This window comes from Mycetomoellerius zeteki, unplaced genomic scaffold, assembly GCF_001594055.1.
Source record: "Mycetomoellerius zeteki isolate Tzet28-1 unplaced genomic scaffold, Tzet1.0 scaffold223, whole genome shotgun sequence".
NCBI lineage: Eukaryota > Metazoa > Arthropoda > Insecta > Hymenoptera > Formicidae > Mycetomoellerius > Mycetomoellerius zeteki.
The window spans coordinates 101,736-125,502 of record NW_017257198.1 but is presented as its reverse complement, the minus strand read 5'-3'; the positions used below and the strand labels follow the sequence as shown (position 1 = coordinate 125,502).

The 23,767-nt window shown below is 38.7% G+C and overlaps 1 protein-coding gene across 14 annotated transcripts in view; it reads left to right on the top strand.

Annotated features, from left to right (window-relative positions):
• Positions 1 to 23,767, top strand: part of PMCA (plasma membrane calcium-transporting ATPase 3) — a 100,253-nt gene that overhangs the window by 73,481 nt on the left and 3,005 nt on the right. For 7 of the 14 annotated variants that reach the window (XM_018448632.1, XM_018448630.1, XM_018448629.1 and 4 more), the window contains one exon: positions 5,001 to 6,643. The exons of 3 other annotated variants lie outside the window; for them this stretch is intronic. In XM_018448632.1, the coding sequence (XP_018304134.1) occupies positions 5,001 to 5,537 (537 nt within the window). In that variant the 3' untranslated portion in view covers positions 5,538 to 6,643. Of the gene's footprint in view, positions 1 to 5,000; positions 6,645 to 16,165; positions 16,235 to 16,723; positions 17,325 to 23,767 lie in introns of those variants that run through there. 4 more of the 14 variants (XM_018448639.1, XR_001936634.1, XM_018448637.1 and 1 more) reach the window with 4 other exon arrangements.

Genomic DNA, 23,767 nt, shown 5'->3' with positions numbered 1-23,767 from the left:
CCCCTCCTCTCGATCGGTTCTCCTTCGTGTGTGTAACTGACGCGATGATTTCGCGTCGAGATCATCGCGGATGTATCAAAATAATCACTCTTACACTTCTTCGTCTGATCGATCGTACATTTTTCTCCTTTTGTTTTCTTTTTTTTAATAGCAGTCCCAATTGGATTATTGGCTTGATCGTTCATGGATACGATAGATCGTGCTGAATCACCGATTTTCATCAACGCGAATGATAACACTAAAATGCTTACCCCTTCTCCTCTTCCTCAAACCTAGCGACCAAAAATCTTAGCTTTCTCCGCTTCTACCATTCATTGATCGGTCTCTTCTCTCGACGCGGCAAGAACGCCAGGAAACGGCTTGTGCGTCGATTTTGAACTTTTTTCTAGGTCGGTGATCGATGTCGTATTAACCCTCGAGAATTGAGGTAACGTTGTCGTAGATCTCAATGGTGTGCTGTGTTATTAAGTAGGAAGAAGGGTTGCAAACTTGAATGAAGTAGCTTTGCTGCATCGTGCGCACCAATCCTTCTATCACGTGGCGGTATCCTTGATCCTAAATCCGTTTCTATAGACACGAGTCAATATACATTGTCAAATATACACGTAAGCCAGAAAACAATCTCGTTTTATGGAAGACTCAGTCGAGTCATTAGCGAAATTGATTATAGTCTCTATTTCGACAATCTGCGTGTTTTATTTATTATTGTTACTCGATATTTTACGTGAATTTTTATTCGTCGCGCATAAAATTTTTTTGAAAGATCGACTGATAAATCTAAAACGTCAAAGAGTTTTTTCTCGGTTTTAACCTTCCGGAACTAATGGTGTAAGATTTACTGAATCCAGTTATAAATCTTCGCCAAAAATGTCAATTACATTTTCTTTATGTTGTACTCGCAAATTTGGATAATTTTTATTAAAATATTTTAATTAATTAGTGTCGTTTTTTAATACGAGCTGTGTCATTTTGGTTCGTTAAAATTAATTTCACTGCTAGTTAAAGTGTATGATAAATGCCTTTACATGCGTATGATTTAGTTTTCCGTGTAAAAATAACACACTGGGCTGCATACACAAAAATGGATTTACTCATTTAAACGTATGGTATACTCTCTAAATTCTTTAGAGTGGAATCTCATTCTAAAGAATGAAAATTGAGCCAGTCTTGGAAAAGAATGAGATTTCATTCTTTAAAGTGATAATTCGCTCTAAAAATTTTAGAGAGTAATATAGAGTGTTATTTTTACACAGAAAACTAAATCACACACACACACTCACACATACACACACACACACACACACACACATATATATATATATATATATGAAGGCATTTATTACACACTTGGATTTGCAGTGTAATGCTCTTAACTCTCCGTCTGCATTCTGGTTCTTTTTATCCAGTCCAAGTTTTTTAATTCTATAGCTTTTCAAAAAACGTGAAAAAATTCAGAGTTACTTTTCAACACCTTTACTGTATTACTAAATAGATATTACAAGATATTTTAGGAATTAAAACCTGACTCTGTCTTCCTTTATTTCGGAGCAACTTAAGAGTAAAATTTTGCATGTGCAAAGAAAACCCAGATTGCAGATGGCAGATTAAATGACAAATTAAACGGAACCTAACAGTAACTTTTATAACTCTGGCGGGTTAATATAACACGCGAATTTCTCAAGGATATTCAAGGTATCTGATTTGATTCTCATTAATTAGTTTCTCTTGAATCAGTAGAGGACAATCGTCCATCCGATTTGAATCTCCCGTCATCTTCCTTCTATTCCCTTTTTGTTAGTGTGTGAGTGTGCGTGTGCACGGTTGGCCAATTTATGCATCGACTTTATTTTCTGTTTGCCCGAGGTCTAACACCGCCGTTGTTTCGTATCGAGTGCCAATTAGAGGGTTTAACACGTTACACTCATTTGATCTGTGTTGTTGTGAACAAAGAAAGAACAGATAAACGAATCTCAATCGAGCAATATAACGCGATTGTTAGCATGCATCGCGACTTCGATCGCGAGAAGAGAGACGCTTCTTCGCGCATCGAACGTCGGAAATCGAAGTCAGAGCCAGATCGAGCAGATTCGAGGCGAAGAGACGCGAGAGAGAAAAATCTCTTCATAATTTAAATCAGTGATAATAATCTCATTAAAATTTTTCGCGTTTCTTTTCACTCTAGTTTCTTACATTCTATTTCTTCGAAAGGAACTTTTGTTACTTCGAATGTCCTGTCTGATCTGGCGTTGACCACAATTTTTTTCCTTTCTCACGGACACTCGAATGTCTGAAACACGAACCTCCTACAACAAAACGACCGGAGAGACCGTTTCAACCCGCTCTGAATTGTCTCTCCGAATCTTTAGCAAGAGAACATGTCTGATCACAGCGTATGAGACTTGCGTAGTTACGTAGAGAAAACGTTAAGTGTTGAAACCACACACAGTGTGTCGAAACTGGCTATCATGCGTGAAGCTACTACTACCGCGAAGATTACTTATAATGTAGGAAAAGCAACTGGCCCACCCTGTCTCTCTCTGTCACGAACGTGCATTATATTCTTAATCTCCGTTAGTGCTCCTTCGCTTTACTAACTGTTACTCGTACTACACCAACATCACCAAAACCACACTATGTCTGTCTCTGTCTGAAGCTTCTGTCTTACCCCTATTATATACTCTGTTGACACTCTAAGCCGTAGAGGAGCGGTTACAAGCGTGCGAATGCTTCGGCAAATTCGCTCGCGAACGGTTCAGGACTGTTGCGGACCATTCCTAATTGGGTAACTATTACGAAACTTATTTTCGACCCGGGTTGACACCCCCGTAGTCGCGAAGCTCTGCTCGTTTCCCTTTGGCGTCGAAATGAGTCGCGGAGCGATCGCTTATGAGAGGGTGGCTGTCGATGATTTATTTTTTTTTATGTTACGATTATTCGATCTTTATATCGATTGTTATTCAGATGACGATTCACTGAGAAAAATTTTTGGTTGAAAATTGACGAATCAGAAGATCTGATCATATCGATCAGAATTCTGGTTGTTATCTCAACTAGAATAGATTCAACCAGAAAATTTTTATTCGTCCATTTTCAATCAAAATTCTAATTAATGCAACCAGATATATTTTTAAATTGTAGAAAGCGAAATGCAACCTGATACAGATCTTGATAATGTAAAAGGTATTAGACTTGTACAAGATTGCATTTTGCGAGTAATTTCAATTATTTTGATTGTATTTTTTTCTAATATATATGTATCGTTAATTGGATCAAAGGTAAGAATAGTGATCTTCTAAAAAGTATAGTAATCACGCAAAAGACTTTCTAATGAATATTCCGTTATTTCGTTCTATTTGTGAAATCATCTTCATTAGTTTGATTTTAAATTTGGTTGAAGTACTTTATTATTTTTCCTTAGAACCATGAATTAGAATTAAATCTAGTATTGCTAACATTAACCGATATTCTTAACCCGGAAATAGTCACCTGATTTTTTGACATAAATAATTACGTGGTGTTTTTATATCCCAATTAAAACCACTATTAACAACGTATTATTGTGTAACACAATTATTAACATATATTATTGATTTCCAATTTATTAGTATTTGAGAACATTATGAATATAGATTTAATTACAAAAAATTCTGAAAAAAGTAAATAGAAACCAAACAAATTTTAAACAAAAAAAGTATATTAAATAGCTTATTATGTCAGTATTTCTAAAAAATAAAAATTTTAATTTGTATGGCGCTTTTTTATTGCGAACTTTTGATGGAATTGCATATTTAAAGAAATAGTTCTAAAGAAGAAAAAATATTAAACAATATCCATAAAAAACAACATTTTCTAACAATTTTTTCACCCCTAGGATGTAAAAATATCCCAGGTGGCCATTCCCGGATTAAAATCGGAGTGAGTAAAGAAGAACAAAAGATATCGAAAGATTTTTAAACAATAGTAAGTGACAATTGACCGAGAGATGATCAATACAAATAAGCGAAGACAGCCATATTTAGTCAAACAAATTTTGGTGTTTAATAATATTTTTGCATGAAATTTACGATTTTCAGTTCAAGTTTGATAGAATATGATTTGCTTTGCTTATTTGTATTTTTAATGATCCTTTTGACCTCGTCCGCCATTACTATGGGCCTGTTCTTGTTAGCTAAATTTCTTACACAATTTATCTTTTCTCTTTTTCTTTTACTCCACGTTGGAAAGGAAAAGAAAAAAGATGAACTGTACAAGAAGTTGAGTTAAAAAGAACAAATCTCATATTCTTGTTGTTTCGTTCTCATTCGCGATCGCTCCCGATCAAACCTAGATCGCAAGGGATATGACGCTCGTTATTAGCGTCCCTAACACCCTCGAGGTGACGAAGGGAGGCTCTGTCATCTACAAGGACGTCCGCGCGTTGTCCACTTTCGGTCGTGTTGGTTCCCCGATCACGAACTTCATCACGAAACCCCACAAATCGCCGTGCGGTAGGTAGGTACGCATAAAATTGACGTAGATTGCGCATGTGATGGCGGTAACTGAGTCCGTATAATTTTAGCTTGCACTATTCGGTGATACAACGAAATCGTGAAGGAATTGAAGTCCCCTCGACATACTCTGACAATATTCCTTTAGCTCAGTTTGCCCCCGATGTTTAACTTACGAATTCGGGTGAAATGCAACCAAGTCGACAGGCGAAGGAACTCATGTCACGGACAAAAAGAAAAAGGAGAGATAAACATATTCGCGGTTATTCTAAAAAAATTAAAATAATAAAAAAACGCACTGTATAATTATAAAAACACGACTACAGCTACCAGAACAACGACAAGACCAGAAGTACGCCGACACTCAGGGGACACTCAATAAAGTTAAAAGGGGGACACACCGTAACACACCTCTGCGCGAAAAAAAGAAAAAAATACGAATATACGGCGTGCTTGTGTGTTGCTGGCTTGCCTCCTCGCTTCCTGATAGAACGTCCTTCCCTGTTTTTGCAGCTTCGAGTAATCAGAGCGTTCAAGTCGACTCTGGAAGATCTGGAGGAGCGTCGCTCTGTCCATAGTTTACACAGCTTACACAGTATGCGCAGTTCACGCAGCCACACCGGGCCCCGACCACTCTCTGACTTCACATACATTGACGAAGACCCGACAAACACCACCACCACCACCACCGCGCAGAACGCCGCCTACAACAAGTCCTCTAATAGGAGTGCCGAGCCGATGATGACTCAGGATTACGAGACAAACTACAGAGGATCCTCCAGGATGCAACAGTCCCTCAACAGCCCCGCCTCGCCGTTGTTGCTGAGCGTGACCGGGCCGACCAACGCGTACAATCATCATTACACCATCACCAATACCATCACCGACAATAGATCCCCCTCTAGTAACGCCCCTAATCAACCCCTGAGTCCCAACCACATGGCGCCGATGAGCAGCAATAGAGACAACACTGGGAATTCCCTGCTTCTGAGTTCCAACAACTTGGTCCTACCGGAGCTGACCAAGCTCGTGCACGAGACCAGCATCTAAAGACTTTTTCTCTATTCTCTGTGTATCGTCTCATTCCACATCCTCCTTCCATCCTTCTCCGTATTCTTTGTTCACCGTGACTTAGAGCTTTATCATTTAACTTCATTCCCCTTGCCATTTCTTGCTGTCTGTCTGTCCCTTAATTCGATATTCCTTATTTTATTTCCTTCGCCTGTCATTCTTCTCTCCCTCTACTATGTAGAGGGACTTGTACATATTCTATCCCTGTAATCTCTCGCCCTCATATATACATCGTGAGATCTCGCTCGATCCTGCGACCTCGTCTCATTCGATCGATAAAGCGAGGGTATTATCGTCCACGTAAATGATATGGACACACTCTCGTTTCACGCATTCCCTCTACTTCTCTGTTTTCAAGATACGTCATTATTCATCTCTATTTCCACTACCTCTCTTTCCGGGAGCGTACTTACCGAACGATCTTGCTCGTTTCGGTCGCCGAGTTCTCTGTTCCCCTTGATTCTTTCTCTCTTCCGTCGCCCCTTTCTGTCTCTCCGATAAAAAAATTTTTTACCACTCGCTCAATGGGGACGGCGGACCTGATCTGATCTCAATGGGGTCGAAACGCGCCAATTTGGAGGATAATGCCTACACACACGAACAAAGCGCGACATTCGCAAATCACGAACTCTCGCTAAAATCGAGAATGCTGTACTTAAAGCGGACGAAACTGCGGAAGAAAGGAAGAAATGGTTGCCAAAATGGAGACAGATTCTGCTCCGTGAATATCGCGACGGTTTGCGAATGGCACGTTTTCGTGCATGGGCTGTACACTATATCAGATGATATACAGGGGTCCCGCTTTCTACTGCTTTTTTCCCGTACCCCGACTCTGTGTTCATTGGTGAAAGTACTATTTTCGTATTTTAGGGTAACGTTCCGGAGTTCCATCGTTCATTGAACGACGATGATACGGGCTGCGACGCGATTGTTTGCTGTAAAAAAAGTAAAAACGAAATGTAATTTCGATGTATCACTCTTGCCGCGTAACTTGCGAAATGCAATACTTCCAAACATTCCCGAAAACAGTTCATTAATTAGTTAACTCCACGATAATTTTTCATTACGTTATTTGACAACAGATTTTCATCTCAAGTATTGTATTTAAAATTAGAAGTAGCAACGTTTTTTATTTAATAAAAGACCAAGCGAATAAACTATTATGAAAACAAAGAAAATGATAAAAATGAAATGTTTCAATATAAAGAACACAATTATTGAAAAATTAAATTCCAGAATATTAACAAAAAAAATATAATATTAACGTAAAAAAAGAAATATGGTCAATAATGTGGTTAGTAGAAACGTTTCCAAATGTCACCACAAAATATTAGTAAACAGAATTCATTTTCCTAAGAGTTTTTCTAAGTAAAAATTTTGTATGTTTCGTTGAACCGGCAACAAATAGCAAGCTATCGCAGCCCGTGTAAAGTCTGATATTATATATTAAACGACCAAATCGATTATCTCGGAGGGATGACGATTGTATGACGATGTCCATACATGAAAATAGTATTTTATCCGTATACTTGACAAACGTAGACAGCGCTTAAGTGCTTGTCCGCTTATCAAACGACCTCGTACAATCGTTTACTTATTTATCTATCTACCTATTTTTACTACTGACCAATAATTGGTGATAAAATACCTAAAAGTTAGCCCTACTTAACTCTTTATGTATTATAGTGTATTTTTTACAGAAAAAAATTCTATAAAATAAAAAGTGTGTATTTTCCCTCTTTTTACCAAAAAAACTATTTTTAATTGAATAATAAAAGTCTTATTAAAAAATTAGATTATGTATCCCATAGATGTATCAAAAATAACTTTCTAAATTGTAAAAACAGTATCTAATATCCTAAAAATCGATTTGTATGTAGTATTTCTTCAGGAAGTCTTTTCACACTTGTGTTCGCCAATTTGACGGTCAGCAGTGATCACCCCCCGTCATTCGTTTGCTTGCCTGTTTGGGATTGAATGTGAATGTCTGTTCGTTCGATGACTGCGTGATGTGACCGACGATGATCCAATGGATTATCGAGGACGACAATGATGACGCTACCGGTGACAATCTACCTCGACAGAGATAAATTCTCGCGGATTAACACTTCTAACTGCCCTTCGCGAGTGCGACTAACAAAGAAGAGAAACTATCTTCCGCCCCTGCCCGGGGGATAAAAGACGCGCGTTTCGACGCCGCTTCGAGCGATAGTAATCGCTCGCTCGCGATCGACAATCGAAAGGTCCACTTACCACGAATCTTCTCGCGTATACGCGACGTCAGGAAACGTATACGCGACTCGAGGCTGAATGTACTTACATCTTCACCATCACGCCTCGATCTCTTCTATCTTCACAACTTCATCACCGTCACTCTCGTGAGCGGGCCTGGTTCTACGTGTCGCTGGTCAAGCAGAAAATCAAGAATAATTAGCAAGCTGAAGCCGAAACCAAATGTAAGACACTCGAGAAGTATATTTTTCATAAATTTCGATTTTAAAGAACGCCCAATTTTAATCGCACAATTAATTTTTATAAAATTCGTACTATTTCTCTTAAACTTATAAATTTCAGAAATATTACTTTTTTATGTACTTTAATATATCTTACACATTTCAGAAATATATTAAATTTTAATAACGTAAATTATCTTTAATTTATAGCTTCTAAGTGTGCCATTAAGAAAATGAATGTCTTAAAGAGAAGTAATTCACTATTTCCAAAATGTTTGTCTCTATTAAAAAAAATAAATTCATCTAAATGGATGATCCAATTAGGCCGCTTCACAGTACATCCGGCCCCGCCTCGAATCCTCTCTTCTCGGCGTGTCTCCCTCGCGTTCTGTGAAAACATTCATTCATCCCCTCTGTCTCTTTCTCTTTTTCTCTTGTCTGTATCTCTTCTTGTCTGTCTCGAAGAACCGAATTTAGTCGGCGATTCTGGCGGATAGGCCCAATCTCTTTCATTCTATCCTTTTCTCTTTCTCTTTCTCTCTCGACTGCTCGAGATGAATCGCGGGGGCTCAGAGTGTTGGGAATCGTCGTCCGACAGAGAATCCCGTCCCCACTTTCTCGTTCGAGTGAAAAAGAAGAAATAAGAGAAATAAGTAAGAGGAAAAAAATTTGTTTAGCTGAAACGTATAATGAGAAAAATACTGATGTGACCGCGAGCTATATACATAGGACGGTTCGTTACCAATATTCTTCTTTGCCGAGCGACAGCGTCGAGTGTGATCGAGCGGCGAATGAATATATACGCGACAACAACGTACGACGATGTCGTTACGGACGAAGAGACGGAGGAGCATTCTCGCTCTCGATATTGTAATGTAAGTTAATTTAATTTTACTCAACTCGTCGCGCGCGCTTCTCTTTTTATTTATAAATCTTGTAACTTAAAGTCGAGGGAGTCCCTGTGCCGGGGAAGGGGCTGCGAGCGCGCCTTCTTTTTCGTGGCTCCGGGATGATGTTCAAGCAGAGCACACAAATCACCGCGGGTGCTTTCCAATTGTAAAATCACTAGACACTCTCGTGTATACGGCGACACATTACACGGAAAAAAAAGGATTTGTTGAAACAACTGAAAACTTTATTGATTCAGCAAATCTACAGTTGTAATATGCTAATTTTCTATGTTAAAGTAACAAAGTTGTACAGTCGAATGAAATGAGAATTATATTTGTAGTAGCATAGCAAATTTGTTAATATAATAAGCTTCACTGAATCACCTAATCTACTTTTTTCCGTGTTGTGTTTCAATTACCGTAATCGTCGAAACAACACTACACATCCATACTTAACTCGAAGGCTATTAGTCGGCTGTGTAAGCTTATGTTTTTAGTGACAATTAATAGTGACAATGTTATTAATTGCGGTTATAAATAAAGTTGAGCCGGCTTTTGCTTTTTCCCATTCATTGCGGAAAAGCTAATTTAATTCTAACTCTATCCAAAACTGTGCACAACGTATACATTTTGTTTCAATTGAGTCGCTACACTTTGTGCATTCCTGTATACGTTTATGTTAAGACGTGATAAGCAATTCGAAAGCACCCCATGATATTAACATAACGTCAAAATGGCTTCAAAATGATTACTAAGAGTCAATCATTTACGATTTATTTTAATGTCATTTTGACGTTATCACGACTTGCTCTGCTTGGATGGAAATCGACGCACAATCTCGATATTAAATTTCGACGCTATTTTATTATTTTGTTCTTTTGATCGCTACAACGCGATGCGAGATGTATTTTCCCTTTTCATAGCAGCGTCGGAAAATTCGATCCGACGGAATTTATGTCGGTTCTGATTCCCGCTGGTTCTCCACGTTCCGTTTTCCCGTGAAAAGGGAATATCCCTCGTCCAGAATGAAGGAATGTACTTAAATTATCGGATCTTGTTATCTACGTTGCTTTATTTATCCTTCTATCGTTCCCTTCTTCGGCTTTATCCGTTTCTTTGATCGTGTCTTTCTCGAAACGTCGAGGCCACTCAAAGGTCGGAAAAATTTACTTTACAAGTGTAATTTATTCTACGTGATAAGGTAAATTGACAGTAGGATAATTGTAGCTACGCAGGATTTTCCAACGACAACAATAAAAATATCTATATTTTTAATTTAATATTCATTAAAAATTTTGACTAATTTAACATTCATTATTAATTTTAACGTTGGAAGTTACATCGCGATGTCGCGATTATCCCATTGTCACGATTATTCCTATCTTCCTCTCCCTCTCTCCAGCCTCTCGTTCGAGGATTAACGAGATACGCGAGATTCGATCACCGGAAGACGGAACGTGGTCGCCGAGGATCCTTCCCCCTCCCCTCCCTTTTTCTTTTTGTAACCAGTCACTTAAATCGAGAACGGTTTTTTTTGTTTTTTTCCGACTAATCGTCGTTGATTTTAAATGTGTCTGCTACTGCCAGCGCGTTAACCCAAGAAGGATAAAATAAAGATGCAAAAGATACAAATATAAGAACTAGAAGGAGCTGTGAAAAAAAGAAATTTAGTCGTTAGGTCTTCTCCTGGTTGCGACGTTTTCGGCTGCCCCTGTATAACGCGACGTAAGGGCCCTCCGCTGAGCAGACATGAATGTCGAGGAGTCTGATCGGGTCGATCTGACAATCATCATCCGCGCAATGAAATTGAGTTTAAGAGCCACGCACCGTATAGTACAATTAACATAAGCTTACAAGGACGTTACACGATTGGTTGATCAGAAGTGAAATAGTACTTTGAAGTAATCCGGAAAGAGTTGAACGATGAATCTTTAATCAGTACAGTCGAGATTCAAATACGATATTTGGTAATGAAATCACTCTTGACAAAATATGATCTTTGAGGGAAAAGATAAAATCGTCCTTCCAATGTAATACGATATATTTGGGCGGAAAGAATGGTTTTGTTAAAGTCTAATTTAGCTTAGATACAAATCTGATAATAATTTTGGATCATCAAACTAAATATGTAGAAGCTTAAGCGTTGCAAAAGATTTTAACATTTTAATAATTATTTTCAGATCTATATTTCTAAAAATAAAACTATTTTCAAATTTATATCCAAATTTTTAGATATACTTCGACAAAATTATTCATTCCGTTTAAGATTTATACGATGGGACTTCGTTCGAGTTGTTAAAATTTGAGAAGGATTGGAAGAATGTTGCTTTTAGTACAGTTTCAGAAATAATTTTTCGGACGCATCGGCGGGTGGTCCTTATGACGTAGGTGCATATCGAATCTTGGTGCATACCACTCTACAATTACTTCAATAGCATCGAGTTAGAATTCCGTTCGCTCTTATAGTCACGTAAAGTCCGTATTACGTTTCTCGTTCAACAACTTGTCGCGCGCATGCTAATCAGCTGTCTGAAGAAGTTACAGGAACGCTGGAAGGGGCCTGATAAACCCACCGCTAAATTTTAATTCTACACGATTTATCCAAAGAATTTTGTAACTTCTTATCATCTACAAATTGCAAGATTTTTTTTAAGCTTTACCTTTCATTTTTTTTTTCCTATCCAAATTACTTGTTTTATGTGATCTTTTTTTAAAGTACAATACACTGCGGATATATAATTAAATTAAAAATAATCCTATATGAGATTTATCTAACAGACTTTGTAATTTCCTATTATCTAGAGATTTTAAGATTCTCTAAAACTTCAATTTTCATTTTTTTTGTTATTTAAATTCTTTATTTTATGTGACCCTTCCTAAAATACAATTCACTATGGATCATCTAATTGAGTTAAAAATAATTCTCATTCAATGGATTTTCTAACTTTTTATTCTCTAGAAATTTCCAGATTTTTTGAAGCTTTAATTCTCATTTTTTTTCTTTATCCAATATTTATCCACACAATTCTGTTTTATGTGATTATTCTCTTTAAAATACAATTCATTATAGATACCTAATGAAGTCAAAAATAACAAAAGCACGAAAAAATTGACTTCCTTTTTTATTGGAAGTACAAAAGTAACGTGTTCGACAAAAGATTCACTCACGATAAACGTAACACGGGCCTTACGAGGACAAAACGCGCCGCAAAGCGACGCGATCTGTGTGTTCGAACAGTCCGCCGGTTTTACTTCCGGCGAGATCCTGCGGACCCCCGACGTAATGGCTGCGTTCAGCAGAAAAAGAAACTTTGCAACTGTTATAAAATTCTCTAATATGATTGGTCTTTCCCTTAGTTTCTTTAGATCTAACCCATGCAGTACACACTTCCAAGGGATGATCTAACAGGACGTCCAAAGGACATCCTACGTCCTAAGGTTGTTCCCAGTACGTCCCTCGGGATAAAGTGTGCTGTATGGAAAATGTATAAGCCAATCGTATTAAAGAATCTTACAACAGTTGCTTTTTCTGCTTGAACGCAGCCATTGTCGGCTTCCCTTCGGCCGGTGCGATAACGAAGAATCTCATTCACAATTGGCGTCGCTTCGCGTGCGAATGCGTTAATCCGTACGTGTCACGGCTCGCGATAAGACACGCACGCGTCTTGTAAAACTTATAGTAGGTCCGCACTGTAGGCTGTGGGTCCGTATCAAATATCGCGATTTGTAGCAAACGAGAGAAGACATTCTGGTTTTTAATATCGACGCATTATATTAGTCTGTTACCGATGAACTCTAAGAGAGAGCAGATATATATATATATATAATATATTATAAATATGTATAGATTAATATCAATTTAACGATATGCATAGGGAATATATATATTATTATTACTATTATTAATTATTATTATTGTTATATAAAATAAAGTTTAAGACAACGTTAATCAAATAACAAGTCCGATAGAAGGAGACCAGCGGAGAGGGTGATACCTGCGAATTTCTCTTGTACACCTGGTTCGCTTTCTTCCTCATTCTCCCCTTCCCTCCCCAGTCTTTCCCTTTTCTTATATTGTTATCGTTTACCACCCCCTCCGCTTCTAAAAGCAGGCGAAGTACATCGAGCTGCATCTTCGATGAATCGTACGAATCGCTTTTAGTCTCTCCTGCGCGATACCGATGAAAAGAGGTGATAAATAAAAAGAGTAAGAAGAAAAGATACGAACACGTGGGAAAGAGAATAAAACGTGTGTATGCGAAATGGGGGACCGCAGGCCACTGGTCCCGCGAAGACTTTTTCTCTCTCGACTCATAATTACTTATTCACGAAAAACAAGAAAGCTGCACAATGATCGATGATGGTCAATAAAGCGATACTAAATCTTTTCCACGCTTGGCTTGTTGCTGAATCAATCAATCTCTCTTTCTCTCTCTATCTGTTTCTGTCTCTTTCTGACTCTCATGACCCAAACTGATCTATCGAATCATTCCCCATCTTTCTCCTCTTTCCTTCGTTACTCACGATTTAATCCTCCTTCCATTCGATCGTCGAAACGTCTCCGTTTTGACGATTCGTTCGCAGCATCTCCGGACGACGCATGCTCTTTTTCCGATCGACCGCTTTCGACGTTTAGGTCAGCTGGAAAATATAGCGATCGAAAAAGTACTACGTATCGACTTAGACCGCGAAGAGAATCTCCGATATAGTTTCAAATCGTCTTCGGAATAGGACGTTCGATTAATTTGCGCGACGTGCATTGCTGTGCAGATAAAGATCTCTTCGTGCGACATCATGGAGATCAACCGTGATCTATGTGTCTATCATTGATCCGCTTCAGTGACGTACGTGAAATAGATACAACAGAACGTCACAGTCGAGTGCGATCCACGTCGAGCCTTCGATCGATCGACCAACGGCGATCTCTATTACTCTTCACATCTCCAACAATATCTCTGCTAATTCTCTCTTTCTCTCTTTCAATCTATACACCACACTATGACTACTATATACGCACACTGATCTTCTTGATGATGCCTTTCATTGACGTGTCTAATGCACAATAACGGGTAACGATGGAGATGGTTATTTTTTTTTTTTCATTATTATGTGACTTCCTATTTCTTCGTTGCTTTCTATTGTAGTCTAAGACGCTCGTCGAAATGCAATGTCTTCGGATCAAAATTGAACTGTCCATTTCTTATTTTTTTGAGTTTCATACGAAATGAAGTAAATTGAAATTTTACACAGAGAATTAATGATTAAATAATAATGTTTTATATAAAATAATTTTGATTTTTGGGAACAAAATTTTGACGTTTTTAAGGAATTCAATATAATAATATGAATTAATATGCGAATTGCGGGAATCGGATTTAAATGGTTTCAGTTTTGCGCATTGCATTTTAACAATCGTCAATCGTTGCGGATCCTGTCGCCTGATTTCGATGGAATATTCAATAAACAAATTATCGATCTTTTACTCTGAACGATCACGCAACAACTAACTTTGTGCACATCTTTTTTTTATAATTCCATCTACTCACGGACTTATACTGACTCTCTGTATATCTCTCTACGCTTGTCTATCTATACATTGATTCACTTTGGCACGGCACTCTCGCTCATACTTTGTTCCCTTATCACCGAGGCCGAATTACACCGACAAAACTTTGAAAATTAATCCCGACGATTTTCTCTATATTTCCGTCCAGATTATAGATTCTATCCGTAGCGTAATTTAGAAAAAGAGGTGAATGAGAGATGGTGATTGGATCGATCAAGGATTTATACGCCAATATTCTGACATTTGTCTCTCAACTTATTTATCATAATTATTTAAAAATAATTGTCGCGTGCAATGAACGGCACGCAAAATATAAAATATGTGATTCTTTTTTCTAAATAGATATAAAATTGTCTATAAATTTGTTTTATTATTTTTAAGAACTTATTAATTAAGAAGGTGAGCTAATAGCCATCTGAAAACATTAATTCGCTATTAATTGTTAAACAATACCAACAACATTATTAGCGAAATACAGAATATCGCAATGGAATTCTTAAACAATGGTATTGATGCAATCGGCTCCAATTCAGCTTCCTATCGAACGGATTCGATGCGCGGTTTAACGCTAAAAGGAAGAAAGAAAGTCATTCAGCATATTTATGATACTCAACGCAATCTAATTTACGTCATGTGAAAATTAAAAATTGCGAACCGCGAATTTTAACGGAAGCCCTTTAGAAATATTGGGGATGTCTCACTGACGACGCGTTTCCGAGCGAGGAGAGTCCTAACACCGGTGAGAGGACGCGACACCACAATCAATCAAATCCGACTACTCTTACAGCCACACTGATTACTTACGCAAACATCAGCATTTCAATGAGACAAACCGTCGAGAATGTGTCACCCTTAACCCTCAAGCTCGCGTTCCGCGTGAGAAACACACGGTGCGAGGACTTTGCGTTGATCCTTAACAGGTACGATGGAAAATGTTGGTACGGAAAAATTCAGCAAAATGAAATTAATCGTGAAAAATTTATAGGTTGTAAGATTTGAGATTTTTGTGATAAAGGAGGAAAAAACTTTTAATTTCAAAACTTACAACTACCGGCGATAAGTATTTTATTTTAATAATTGCGAATATTATATGCGAGATATAATATTCATTTTAATTACAACTGTAGACTTAGTTCTCTCTTGCAGCATAACATTTGTTACGACAATGTAAAAATATGCAGAATATAATTTAGTATTATATTCAATTCTGAAAGAATAAAAATGATCGACATAAAATCTTTTCCATCGTATCACTTTAAGATTAATACTTCAGCAATATTAAAAACAATATGTATCTATTAGATAGAAAATTATGAGTCTACAAAAGATATCTGAAGTTTCTATTTGATCATAAATTGATATATCCTGCAAAAAGGTTATTAATACGAGTGCAATATTAGCGTAAGAATCAATCATTCGTGAGAAAGACAGAGAAAGAGAGCCAAGATATTTGAATCATTATATTATATATATCCTAATTTCTCGAGAAAAGAATTGATTCTTACGTGACACAATATTGCTGACAATTAATCGATCAATTCAACGCGAGCTTCGAACTAAACGCGCGTCCACGTCGCAAAGAATGAAGCGATCGAAGCGAGAAGCGAATGTGTGTCGCTTGAGGGTTGAAGAAGTGGTTACGCGCGATCCGATCGTTCCACCCTATTGTAACCATTATGTTATCCTTTACTCTTGAAGGTGATAGGTGGCGAGTTGCAGGAACGTTTGATACCGGTACCCTACAGCAAGAGTTCGACAGACCAAGCTGTAAGCGCTCCTCTCTCTTGCTCTATCTTTTCTTTCTCTTTCTCACTATCTCTTTCTTTCTCTCTTCTCTCTCTCTCTCTCTTTCTATCTCGATCTCTTTCCTTTTCGCTCTCTGTGTCACTCGCCCGTTTGCTCGCTCGCAGCTGTCTTTTAACCCTTTCGCTTTTACACGCTTCTTATTCTATCGATTGTCTCTCTCCCTCCTCTCCTCTTCGCCAATTTATCCTACTCTCTTCTTCTCTTCTTCTCCTTTCTCTTGTATAAAATGTACATCCCGAGAGCGGGGTATGTCAATAATTTGTAAGGTCCACTTTGCATCTAAAAGTGAATCTTGGAAATTGCAAATTTACCCCGTTCCCAAATTCCAAAACTTTCTCTCGCTCCTCTCCAGATCTCTTCTTCTTCTCTCTTCTTTCCCTCTGTCGTGATCTTTCTGTTTATCTATCTACGTATACTTCCCGCTTTCTACTTTATACTGTTCTACAATAGGATAATATTACGGCTTGTACTACTGGACCGGGCAGCCTTTCCTGCCCTCGACGCCAGTACGAAGGAAAGGTACATGTCTGTGTTAATCCTTGACGTCTCAAGCTTGTTCGATATTTAAAACGCGGCAAGGATTAGCGATTTCCGAGCCTATATATATATATGCTCTGCGCCATTGTTGCTTGTAGGGGCTTTCGTTGGCATATAGCACATTAATTTCTTTCCTGTATTTATTTCTCACATAGAGAGCTACTACCGCCTAAAAGACGTCGCACCAATTGCGAGATTCCTCGCGCGAGGAATCTCACAAGGAATAAATTTTCGATAAGGAAACGAACTGAACGAAGGCGATCTCGATGAGCGAGAATAGCGTATGATTTTTTTTTTCATCACTATATAAGCGTTAGAGTGCTTTTCGCCAAATCAAGTCAGCCCTCTGGTGGTACAAGACCGTCGCTTCCTACTCTGTTGTTCTAACTTCCCCTGTTTCACCTCCACAGCACTCGATGTCCTGTGTTATTGTGACTTTACATCATGTACTCGTCGTGTGTCTGTATCTCATTTCCGTCCTTCTGCTTTTTTCCTTCCTCCCCCATCCTCATAGATCAGGGATCGAAATTGTTGTTTTAACGGTATCGATTCTCGCTGGGTTTTTACGAATGTAGATAATATTTACTTCCGTTCCCAACGAATACTAACATAACTGTTTGTTATAGTTTTCCACTCAACAATATAATTGTTACGTACAACATGTGTTACATTACAGTTATATTGTCGAGTGGGAAATTAAAACTATGTTATTGTTAATTGGTGTTTGCTTCTCAAACAGAACGAAGTTGTGATGGCGTCGAAACGACATCAAAATAGCTCCAAAATGATTATTAACTTTAATTAGTATTCGCGAATGGTGGACTTGGATATATTTTTTAATTACGTTGTGGAAAATTGTTAAATATTTTTCATAACTTTATAATTTTAAGTTACATAATTTTTCTTTGGATTTTGACCTTTAAAATGAAAAATTCAGCTACGTTAATCTTAAGGCTTCTACTTTTTCACTACAATCATCTCGGATTGTCAGGCATCAATTGAGCGAAAAAAATACATAAAGAAGATTCTTGCAAATTATATTAAAACGTATTTTTGAATAAAACATTTGCAATCGATAGAATTGTAAAATATACCGAAATTCTCTTCCTGGTCCGATAATCAAATAAATAACCATGTATTTGAAATTGAATTCTGCCTAACCAGAAAACGAAACAAGCTATATGACAGTTGAGATAAATATGATTTTATTCTATTTCAACATAAAAGGAGAGTTTTCGGTATATTTTACGAATGTACTTTATCAAATACAAATATTGTTTTATTGAAAAATAGTTGTTTTAATATACTTTGCAAGAATTTTCATTAAGTGTTTTCTCGCTTCTGACGTCATTAGTCTGAAGATCCGTGATGAGTGTTCAGGAGCTTTAAGAAAAGCGCTACATTAATTTAAAATACACTGAACTCGCGAATATCAGTTAAAGAAATTTTGGAGCGAGTATCAGTTAAAAATTACTTTTCGATCAGTCACGATTCATTTTAACATAATTTTGACGTTATCGAGACCTTATTGTTCTGCTTGGATTGCGTCGAGAATCGATCGGTTTTGATCCCTGATTACAAAGTTACGAGTCCGCCTGCACTTTGCGCAATTACCCCACGACCCTTTCTCCCTCTCGCTGCATCACATCCGGTCCTAAAAGAGGAATCGCCGCGTCGAGTGAAAGCCGACGAGAGGCGCTCGCGGACCCTGCTAGAAAGGCCGAGTTGATTTTAGTTGTATTACAGTTGCATTTAGGATGACTTGTATGCGTTTAGGTCTTCTTGCGCGCCGATCATGCCAAGTACGAATCATACACCGAAATACGATCACACGTTTACCGTTTGCATGAGAGAGACGCGAATTTGCCAGAGCGATGCGAACCTTAATTAAGCGCGAATCTGTGGCGTTTGTATAAATCAAAGATAATGCGTGTGACGTTTGCTTTTATATACCCTGACTGTTGTTGCTTAACCGTGCCGCTGCAAATTAAGTGTGTAGCTGTGTGCAGATACGCCAGCAAATAGTGTTGCATTGTGGCCGCGTGCTGCGATTTCGCATTTGTGATCGCGGTAGTGCCTGAGTCTGAGAAATCGCTTTGCACGTTGCTTTCGTTGTGCATCTTGCGTCGCGAGTGACGATCTCAAATTCGTCATAGAGCTTTGTCCCTTGTCCGATACTTACTAACTCCCTATCATGATCGATTCCTGCCAAACATAAGACTTTGAGCGAAGCGAATTTAAACATCCTAATCGAGCGCAGCTGTCTTTGCTTGCTTATTTACGCAGTTTACACATTGTATCACGTTATTTCTTGCAATGTGTATCCTAACAAAAATATCTATTTGCAATCTGAAATTAAGACTGGTCTTGTTTCGCCGAATTCATATTTCGATGCTACAAACGGGCAAAAGAATTTATTTACAAAGGACCGTAGGACGGTATCGAAAGATGAACTCGCCGAAGCGCGTCAGTCTCAATTTCCGGTTTTGATTTAATCTTCTTTCAACTTAATCTAGAAGATTGAATTCTACATCGCCATATGACCTAATCGAGTTGTGACATTTGGGATAGCTTGTGTCACTAAAGAACCGCACTGACAAAGTCGAAACCCAGGACACAAAATCTAAATAATAAGATCAAGTAGAAATTATTTTAGGAAAAAAATCTTGATTTTATTATGATTTTATGATCTACCTGGGAAAATCTGCGTCAACTGTCAAAGTTCAAATAAACGATTAATTAATTAATTATCGATTGATATGATTGAATTATAGTGGCGAGTAGATTTCACAATTATAAGGTTCTCCAGTGACGAGAAACCGGACATCCTCTATGCATTTCTTTCTTTTCTTCTTCAGTGAAGTGTCTTCTTTCCACGTATATTCTCTCGTTATTTTTCCTCTTATGATATTGATCTCCTCTGCTCCAAAAAATCCTTCAGACACTCGACGAAGATTGAAGAATGTACACATTTGTCATTATGCTGCCGATCAATTGATCGATCGATTTTCCAGTAACGCTGCATAAAATGCGATCTAAATCTCTCGAGACAGGAAATATGTACAAGACAAAAATCTTTCCGATAACGAAAAAATGACACGGTTTGCTTATTCCTTCTCTGTGTATCGCAGCAAATGAAAATATCGTGTATGTTCGACGAGCGGAATTGTAAACGACTTTCACAAGTTGGAGCAATTGATATTCGCGAGTCATTGAGCCGACAATACGACATAGTTTTCCGGATATACGAGTCAACCGGAGAAGAATTGAATTTCAAAACGAAAGATACGACAGTTAAATTTCATCCTATCCGGAAAACGTCACTTTCTATTCTCCATTTCCGTCTTCTTTCTCTATCCCTCTTTCTCGCTCTCAGCTCTTCCGTTTCTCTCTCTCTCCCTCTCTCTCTCTCTCTTTCTTTCTCTTTTGCTTTCTCTCCCTTCTGTCCTTAACCACCCGTCCTGGAAACCTATCCACGTGACACTAGAAACGACATATCGCCTTTTTCCGTTGAGAGAGTCGTCGTCCGTTGCGATACGTACAATCGGCAAGTGCGCATTACTTGGCGTAGCGTGCATGTTGTTCCGAGCCAGACGCAAAAGCAAATGAGAGCAGAGCATTTAGCACGAGGGCGGACGCACGCGCGCGCGTGCCGAGGGCCCAGCGGGGCCCGTCGCCGAAGGGCCCGAGGTGTATTCTTCGGGGGTCTGTAAGCTGGGCCACCGTCGCCGCCGCCGTCGCTGCCGTTGTCACCATCGCTCCGCCGCGAAATGCCGCGGCAATAACAGCCTTCTTTGCATCGCGTAAGTATCCTCTTCTGAATGTTGTGTGTCGGCGGTATCTTGACAGCGTGCCCGTTAAATCGGGCGAGGGACACGCATCGTGCATGCGTGCACCCACCGTCAGCAATCGTCGAGCCCGGGGGAACGGCGAGAAAAAACGAATGGAAGAAAGCGAGGGGGTATAGCGGAGGGTTACCTTTTTTGCAACCCCCGCACTCACTCGTCGACCGTAAGGCGGTCTTTTTGGGAGAATCGTCTCCGAAACGGTAGTCGAATTCATTCTAACGAAGATCTAAGTTTGCCGGGCACGCGAATGCATGCAAGCCGAACGCAGATGCTAGATCCTACTCTTTTTATTTTTATTTTCTTTCGTTTTCTTTTTTTTTCTTTTTTTTTTGTGTTTCTCTGTTACTGTATGGGCTGTTTTAACATGTTGCTCTTATATTTGCTGTAATGCTCGATATCTTCTTCGCGCTGCTTGTCGTTGACGTTGGTTCCTTTCTGCTGTGACGATTCTGCCTGGTTTGCTGTGTACATATTTTTTTTTTATCTCTCTCACGTACACGAAAACGTCGACGAAGAATGCCATACAGAGTGCATCCTGTTTCTTTCTGGCGTCACGGACGTATGTTGCCAGATTTATAGTTGTCGGAGACGCGTATCTCAGCGAATACGTGGTTCCGTTTATCAGTGGCTCTCAAAGATAGGAAATGACCGCCGCGGGATGGACCGTCGAACGGTGAGTCGAACCCCTCGATGCGCTTGTGAGTAGAGATTCCGAATCCCAGAGAGAAGACGGAATTATCTCACGGATAACAGATACGAGTATCTCGATAGAGAGACAAGACACAATTCCATCAGAGTTTGGCAGCATTCCACTGCATCGCTTAGGATTCAGATCCGATTTTTTAATCGGACGCGTTAAAATGGCGAATTCTTGATTAATTCGCGACGTTTACTGAAAATGAATGTATATACGTGTACATACATGTATACAGTGCATATAACTATTGTATGTATAGGGTGGAGCTAAGAGGTAAGACCAGAGCTTTTATTCGATTCCCTGCGTTTCGCATCATTCACTCGTCGGCGTGTCACCGTTGAATTTGCGTTCTAAATCATTCTAACAATTCCTCACGTGTTTGTCTGGCTAGAGATTTCTAAATAAGAGACTGAACACTGTTTAGATAACTTTTGATTGGTTTGTATCGCCATTTTGGACGATGCTTAAGATAGAATGTTTAGATATCTATAGAATACAGAAGCCATAATGATATCATACGAACATTATCGTTCACTTATAAAAGAAATGATGACATCCTATAATTGATGTGTTCCATTTGATGACACAAATCGACATAAGTTGTCCTATTTTTGTTACTCTTTGAATGAAAGATAGAACGTTTGTGTCAACTTGTGTCATTAAATAGAAAGCACGCAGTATCGTTATGACTATGTTCTGCTTGGGTATCTCATTCTTAAGCAGGTCCTGAAAAATATGGCGGACCAAATGTATAATGGTGTCCATTTTTTTACTGGAGGATTTCTATGTCTGGCCAGCTACGAACACCTACTGTCGCGATGAAGAATTGTCCGCGGCGTTCGTGCAAGTAGAAAAAGCCGCGGGCCAATCGCAGTAGAAAAGTCCTCGCTATAGTCAGCCGCGTACAATAGAAAGTCCTTGAAATACTCGGAAGATGACCAATCGCAGTAGAAAATCGTCGCGATTGTCAGCCACGTCTGCAGAACATATTTTATGCAGAACATCTTACAATGGAATGACGACGATCGCAGTCGAAAATGTGGCACTGATCAGTCACTGTAAAATTCTAGCGAGACAGCTGATTATTATTAGTTCGAATTAATGACGCAATTTCGTCGGGGATGAAAATTTCAATGTTACGTACTTTTATTCGCGAGAATCGCGAGGAAAGATGCATTTTAGTTGCGACATTGAAGATTTAGTGCGCTCGTTAAGATTAAAAAGTTGACTCATTTGCTGATGATCGTTAAAATTTTTTAAAACTTGTAAAATATAAATCATCTAATAGAATGTTGAACGTTATAAATGTCGCTAGAAAATGTAAAAAGTAAGAAGTGTGCTATTCAACAAAAATAATGTATTTTATTATATAGTATTGCGCAATATATTTTTTATCATTATGCGCTTATAAAAAAATAGTAAGATATACAAAATTCGCCTGACAGGCAATAAGTTGATTTTTCTATTTCCAAATTAATGATGAACACGCAAGGATTATGATTGAATCCCTCAATTCAAGGACTTTCGGGCTTCACCGACGCGAATCGCGATTTCCTATCGCTTTTTCTGGAAGAAATGGACACAATGTGCTTTCCCATACCTCTATGTATCGCGTTGCTTGATTAAATGGAAGTCCATACTCTTTACTCTGGTTCGCTCTCTTCCCCTCTGCTTTTTCTGTCTTACTGACTGTCTGTCTCTCTCTCTCTCTTTCTCTATCTGTCTAATCTGTGTCTTTATCTTTACGCTTTTCTGTCTTTCTCTTTCTCTTTCTCCTTTCTCTCAACTGTTAAGGCTTCTCCGAAGCTACGAGAGAAACAGAAGACGCACTCTGTATGACCGCACAAAAATTGTCGCACGTCGATCCGTCCCGCGCTCTCCGACGTTCACGACTAGCTTCGGCGACGACTTCCTCGATTTCCATATATCTCGGTGATAATTGCATGAAAAAGAGCAATCGATCAGAATTATTTTGCAAAGTTATAAATTTCCACGAAAGTATTCTTTGAAATTTAATAATTTCTTCGGCACTAATTCGAAGTTGACGATATTTTGACTTCGCCGTTATTTAATTTCAACTGTAATATTCACGTTACAATCTTTGCGCGAAAATGTTCGCCACACGTCCGTAACTTCGAGGAAAGTCACGCGCTCCAGATGCTGGGAACTCGCCGTCGGATTGCCCGACGCGGATCGCGCGCGCGACGCTTCTCGATCGTCGTGATCGACTGTAAAATCTGTAAATCATTGGCCGCGCATGTGACCAGTCGCGTAAATTCAGCTTGACGATCTATCGCGTACTCGCATATACATATATATATTATCGCATTATAGAAAAGGGCGCAATCGTTTTCTTTTTGTTTTCCCTTCTTTCTTTTCTTTTCTCGAACTCGACTGCTGGCAGCAGCTTCC